This window comes from Quercus lobata, chromosome 2 (assembly GCF_001633185.2).
Source record: "Quercus lobata isolate SW786 chromosome 2, ValleyOak3.0 Primary Assembly, whole genome shotgun sequence".
Lineage (NCBI taxonomy): Eukaryota > Viridiplantae > Streptophyta > Magnoliopsida > Fagales > Fagaceae > Quercus > Quercus lobata.
In genome coordinates, this window is record NC_044905.1 from 11,805,504 (window position 1) to 11,812,468 (window position 6,965).

Consider the following 6,965-nt stretch of genomic DNA (forward strand, 5'->3'; position numbering starts at 1 on the left):
TTCCCAGTTCATGTTGCATATCAAAGAAAGGTTCTGTTGCCTACACTAACTTTTTCAAGATATTGATTTTGTCATATTGAAAAGTTTAATGGTTTAAGTGGATTAGTGAGTGTATCATTGTCATCATTGCTACTTAAGATGAAGAAATAAAAGGAAATTTAAATTTGATCATTTTATTTTAAGTCAAGGATGTACTTCAAGAAACAAAGATTTCTCTTACTTCAACACTTGAAAACTCAAGGGCAAGTTTTCTCTACTAGGAGAGAATGACGCAAGTAGCAAGCTAATATCATTTTAATTTTAGGTGTTATGACCAATGTATAATTTTTTGGTTTTTAGAGATGGGTTGTCCTAATAGTCTTATTTTGAGTTTAGTTATTTAGTTTGGGCTTACTAGTAAAATCCCAAGGAGTCCAATTCTCATGTCCCACTAGAAGTGGAGTAGGCATTGGTCATCTATCATATGGATGTCATGCTTTCTATTCAGAAAGAGGATTAAGTTTCTAAATTTTTAGAGGCCATGAAGCATTGTTTGATACAACCTTATCGAAGGTGTGATGCCTATGAAATCCTAGGCGTGATCCCTAGAAGTTTATTGTTTTTCTTTTCCTTTCTTAAATACCCAATAACTTAAAACCTTGCAAACACACATTGGTTTGTAACCTTTTAAACCCTAAAATCCAAAATTTCAAACCCTAAACTACCCATCCATCAAATATCCCCAACAATGCTTATAGAGAGCCAAAACACTTTTCATGGGTAACTGTTCACAGCCCTGGAACAACAATCTAAATCTTAGATTATCTTTTTTGTTTCATCCCTAAATTCTACTGTTGTTGAAGCTGAAATACTTATTTTTGTAGACCGTATATGAATGGACTTCGACATCTCTTACGTCTTCTATTGCAGACTTTCTTGAGTTCTTGGATTCCTTGAGCTTTCATTAATTTTTTTGTTGTATGTTTTTGCTTTGCTCCTTGCATACACCCCATGTATTTGGTTAGCATCCCTTTGCTTTACTTATTTATTTATTTTAATGGATTATATATAAAAATAAGTGCCTATTTTTTTTAATGTCCTATTGTCCAAATAAACTCATAGCATCACTACATTCCAAACTGGTTGGGTTCTGATAAGTTAGTGTAAGATTTTTATTTTTTATAATTATTTTATTTTTATTTCAGAGAAATATGTTTACATTTTGCATTATGCATGAATATATGTCAGTCCTTATGTCATCAATATGAAACTGTAGCTTTGAGTTATTTGACTAAAAATAGATTATTTATGTCTTTCGTATGCCGTCGAGAATTGCAGATTGCAAAGGAGCTACGAGAGAGAGGAATTTCAGCTGATTATTATCATGCAGATATGGATGCAAATGCTCGTGAGAAAGTACATATGCGGTAAAGTCATTGTTTTAATATAAAATATTGTGAATTACAATGTGTTAAGTGGTCAACAAGCTCTATCTCTAATGGCACCTCCTCCTCTTGTAAAAGTAAGGTGGAGGGTGAGGTCATGTGAATTGCAATAGTAATTAATTCTTTAATTTTTTATCATCATGGAGCACAAAATGATTAGGGGTGTACATAGATTGGGTTGGGAGGTTTTACAATCCTAAGTATATTTTTCCTAATTTCATCAGGTCTATCAACAAAGGTTTTTGTTAAGGGAAACAGACTCACCAGCTACCTTGCAATTGACAAAAAAATCTTTGCTTGAATGGTCACTGACAAATACAGAGGATTTGAGATTCTCTTACAAAGGCAGAAAAGGAGTTGTTTTTGCCGTTTAAATGGAGGTTAAAATTGGATTTTTGAAAAAAAAGTAAGGGCAGTATCAGAAGAAGACAATAAATATCCAACAGTAAAGAGACTTGCTTAGCTTGTGTTTTGGTATTGTTACTCCAAGGGTCCAATGCAAAAACACAAAAAAACACCTTTTCGGTTCCAAAACGCAGGTTGTGAAAACTATGCCAAAGACTAAAATTCACTATTTGAAAATGCCATCGTGCATTTTGGGTCCAAATAGCTAAACCAAATGGGCACTTAAGACCCATCAGGTGGGTGTGTACGTTACCGATCCAAAAATTTTTAAAAAAAAATTTGCTGTGTGTTAATTGAGTATTCTGCAGCTAGTTGTGGGACAATTTCACCATTATTTTAAATTTCTTAGTTTCCCAGAAAACTCCTTATGTGGAATTGAATGTCTTTGTCTTGGTAGGATAAAACTGGGGATTGGGGTAGGGAGATGTGGGGTGGGGTTGTGAATCAATTGTGAGCTCTATCTTGTGCACCCAAGTCTTGCAGTTTAAAGCTAAACAGTTTTGAATTTTCCATGGTGTAAATTGCGTCTTGTCTGCATAGTTTGTGCTATAGAAGTTTCAATGGACCTCCATTTGAAGGAAAAAAGAGTATATCAAGTATCATTTTGTCTGCTGGAAAGGCTTCAGGGCAGTCCAATCTTTGGTATTTGAGGGATTAAAATATCATGTTGACGACTAGGTATAATTTTAATTCAGAGGGCAAGCACATCAAAAGTTTGGTTGCAAGCATGTAACCATTAGCAGCTTATTTATGTGCAAGACAGTCTTGCAATTTGTTCAGACTATAATTACTCAGTATCTAGGCTGTCATTTGCATAATATTAGACAGTATAATAAGAGGACAATCGATGTAGGATCTTTAAAAATTCAGTACTAAATTAAGGTTTCTGATCAAATCTTGAAGGGTTCTTAAATAGACTTTGATATTTGATGGTGTGGGTTGGGCTAATCAATAAAAAGATTGGAGCTTGAATGAGTCAGTTGTTGTTTGGTTTAAAAGAGTGAATAGAATGGGAAACAAAGAAAGATAAACCCTAAACAAACACTCTCAAAGGAAAAGCGTAAAATAAGCTGTCATCATTCTTTTAAAATTCACTCTCTCTATGAGTGTTACTGATTACAATAAAGCCTTTATAAATAACCTAAAGAGTCTACGACTTCAAATAGCAAATAAAAATACTCAAGAAGAAGTTAGAAACAAATAGAAAAAGAACTCAAAACATAATATAAGACTCGTGCTTTGGTGAAGACAGTATGTTATAGCAGTATGAGGTAGAGACTTACTTCAGGGATAGTGGACCACGTACTGGAGGACCGTAAGCACCCACTGGCGGGCCTCGCTCAACTGTCGGGCACAAATAGGGGAACCTGGCCCATGCCCAGTACTGGAGCAACAGCAAGCACCCACCAATCTGACTAGTGTCCTCGCTTGCCCTGCATAGCTCTCGATACACCCATGCAAGGCAAGCACTTCCCCAACTGTACCTCCGTGGGTTGTGAAGGTTTTCCAATTGCTGCACCCACATTAGATGCACCCTATCGCCGGATTTGTCCATGAATATTGTGTCCCCCAATAGCGCTAGGATGTAGCATCGTGCGTACTTATGCAGCTGATCCTCTTCAGCATCAGGCGGCAATGGGTTAGCAACTTCCTCCAAAAGGCGGTTGATGAGAATCCTCTGCCCATCAAGTTGCTTATGATTGTTTTGAGTTACAGGTTGAAAGCCAAGGAACTCCCGGCACACATTCACCCAAGTTTTTTGTGTGCTCCCTGTTATAGCATCACCATCAACAGGAAGCCCGAGAAGAACCTCCACATCCTGCAATGTGATGGTCACCTCACCATGTGGCATGTGAAAGGTGTGAGTCTCGGGCCGCCATCGCTCCACTAAGGCCGTTATCAGGCCATTGTCAATCTCTCTACCCGGGACCCACAGGAGTCCCTCCAAACCAACTGTGGTGATGATGTTCCTCACTCGGTCGTCCACCATTGGAGGTTGCTTGGAGAACTCTGAACTACGACTACGGTAGGTAATGGACCCTGGATCCTGCACATAACAAAATCATGGATTAATATAGTATATGCAAATACGTGTACATTGTATGGATTAAATGCATGTGCACAAGTTACTGTTTTAGTTGAGTGTTTTACCCGCCCATTCCAAATAGCTTCGGACCGATGCGTCGCCTGCTGTGTCAACACCGAGTCGTCAATGGGTCCAGGCTGTGTATAGTCAATGCGTCCAGCATTTGCAGCAGCCATACTGAAGAAGAATGATAAGTAGTTAGTTTCAAAATTGAACACACAATATGCTTAAATATATAGGTATGAGTTAGAGCAGCCATAATGAAATGACGACTATGGTTGCTTGTTCATAATTGCAGAATCATAGCAAATTTCTTAGAACTTTGAAGGGAGGACTTGACCGGGAATTAGCTTACTAAACCGGTATTTTGGTAGTTATTTATTTAATTTTTTTTTTTTTGGGTATGAAAGTTTCCAACATATATCTACTAAATCCTTTTCATGAGAATGATTAAACCAAAATACTCCTCACATGTTTGTGTGTATACTGGCTTTAAAGTAAAAGAAAGAACAAGAGAATGAGCCTAATCTGTTCATACATGCACTAATTCAAAGATAGTTTGAATTGAATTTTTGTCTGTCAATAGAATATAAAATCATAAATTACAAATTAAGTTTTAACTATTTCAAGTATCTTGCTTTATATGGTAGTCGATATTTACACTATTTATGCTGTAGGTAACCTAGGTTGATTTCAGTGGATTTAACTATAGCATATTGCTTTGCTTTGCTTTGTATCTCACAGTCATATGATTGTGGACCATTGGGTAATCTTAATTTGTTAAGAATCAAATATGTTAATATATGGGAGGCTTTTTAGTGCTAAATACTAACTATGAGCACCATGTTTGGGATTACAGTGCCAGCACTTAGGGGAAAGGACTACGGCAAGACTAAAATGCGTTATCCGGACTACACAGAGACAGAATCAGGTCTTCAGTATAAGGTTGCCAGATGAAAAATACATAAGGCCTCCAAAAATGTTTTTAAGTGCACAAGCATCATAATTATCTGTTCTAACAACATATATATATATATGAGAATGCAGGACTTGCGAGTAGGAAATGGCCCCATACCAAAGATGGGAGAGACTGTAGTGGTAAGCCACTAATTTTTCATATGCATTTTTTCATAATGTTAAGTTAGCCAAGACTTGGAGCCTAATCTCATTCATTTAAAGAGAAATTTTAGACTGCATTAGTTCCATATCCCCAATTATATGTAAAAGTATGCATGGAGTCATCTGTCTTAAGTCTGATAGAGTTGATACATGAACATTTGAGAAAATGGTGAGCTGAATTTAGTACAATATAAGCCATGCAACATTGAAGTTCAATTTATAGCAAGTGGAGTACACAGTTTTTTTTTTATTTTGCTGGATATGTAGTTAATTAAGTAATCAGTACAACAACAAAACTAATGGTAAAACAAGAATATTTTACCTCTATTACAAATTCAGTACAGAAACCAAAATAGAAAAAAAAAAAAAAAAAAAAAATGAACTGATTACATTGCAAAATGCATAAGGGACTCACCTTTTTTTCTTCTTTTTCTTTCAGATGGTGGAGACTGAGTTACAGCAGAGGGCGAGTGAGAGAGTAGAGAGGGTGACAGGGACGTGCGACAGTGGGTTGGTGAGCGAGAGAGTGAGAGGGTGATTGAGCGGTGAGGCTGAGAGGGTGAGTGGGTTGGGGCCGGCGTCGGCGACGGTGACGCTGAGAGAGTGAGAGAAGGAGAGGGTGAGTGAGAGTGGGTCGGAGACTGAGAGAGGGGTTTGAGAGAGACAGGGGTCAGACCGGTGAGGCTGAGAGGGTCAGTGGGTGAGTGGGTCGGCGTCGCGACGGTGACGCTGAGAGAGTGAGAGTAGGAGAGGGTGAGTGAGAGAAGGAGAGGGTGAGTGAGAGTGGGTCGGAGACAGAGAGGGGTTTGACTGATGAGGGAGAGTGAGAATGGAGAGAGCGTTAAATTCAAAAAATGCCTATTAGAAATCGAGTGCCTGAGACTCGATTTCCATGTCTAGTCCACGTGGAAATCGAGTCTTAGACACTCGATTTCCACGTGTACTCCAACGTCTTTTTTGCCATGTCAAAGCACGTAAACCGAGCCTCAAAGGCTCGATTTAGAGGGCCAAAATCGAGCCTCTGAGGCTCGAGTTGCTAGTTTCCCAATTTCTTTCAAAACCCGGCCAACTAACTGAATAGTTACGTTTTTATGGGTAATTACCCATTTTCACCTGTTTTTTGCTTCTATTTTGTTTGATCTTTTCCGTTTGTTAGCCTTTTTGGTCAGCCACCTACTCTATTGATGGACACGAACACAATAGTTAGACTTCTCTCTATGGATGAACACAAACATAGGATCTAGGTCAGAGATAAGAAACCAAAAAAAAAAAAAAAAATCGGCCATAACCAAATTGATAGAGAAAGAAAAGAGAGAAGGAAAAGAAGAAGCCAGATAGAAAGAAAAGGTGCGTGATTCTTACCCATGTAAATGCATTTCATAAACTCTTCCATCCTTTTTTTTTTTTTTCCAAAACAAAATTCTTCTCTCTTTCTTAACAATTCGTTGGATCCATTAATCTTTCCTTTGATACGATTTGCTGCCCCTACAGATATATGTGAGCTGAGAAAAAAACATTGAAGCTTGAACCACTTTTTAGTCTTTTTCATTCTCAACTTTGTAGGTAGGCTAAAATTTATGGGGGTATTTCTATCTTTTCGCCTATTAACCCTAGAATGTAGATACTTCTTCAATGTTGCCGTGTGTGCATTGTCATTTTGTTCAGCTGCTCAAGTTCTTCACAGCCACAAATAGAGAAAAGGGTGAGATACAGAGATGAGGAAAAAAAAAATTAGAAAACATTGCAAGGCTTTCTTCCGATCAAGAGTTCATTATTCATTTCAAATTTGCTAGCTATGAAGTTCATGGAGAAATGCTCAATAGATTTAATATTCTTTCCATCTTTGATGTGCCAAATGAAAGCGAATGAATACAAGCTACTGTGATAAGTAAATTAATATGTATATGTGTTTAAAAACTTCACTAGAGATA

The 6,965-nt window shown here is 37.5% G+C and overlaps 1 protein-coding gene across 1 annotated transcript; it reads right to left on the reverse strand.

Annotated features, from left to right (window-relative positions):
* Window positions 1–3,108: 3,108 nt before the first annotated feature.
* On the reverse strand, window positions 3,109–5,820 carry LOC115959402 (serine/threonine-protein phosphatase 7 long form homolog). Its single transcript, XM_031077774.1, has 3 exons — window positions 5,450–5,820; window positions 3,981–4,092; window positions 3,109–3,876 (listed from the first exon to the last, which is right to left on the reverse strand). Exons 2-3 carry the CDS (start codon window positions 4,089–4,091, stop codon window positions 3,109–3,111), a joined length of 879 nt encoding a protein of 292 aa, XP_030933634.1. The 5' UTR covers window position 4,092; window positions 5,450–5,820.
* Window positions 5,821–6,965: the final 1,145 nt, after the last annotated feature.

Bases quoted from the DNA above. Each gene is read 5' to 3' on its own strand.
- LOC115959402 (XM_031077774.1), bottom strand. From the start codon at position 4,091: ATGGCTGCTGCAAATGCTGGACGCATTGACTATACACAGCCTGGACCC. The intron at 3,877-3,980 runs GTAAAACACTCA...TGTTATGTGCAG, and splicing joins AAGCTATTTGGAATGGGCGG to GATCCAGGGTCCATTACCTA.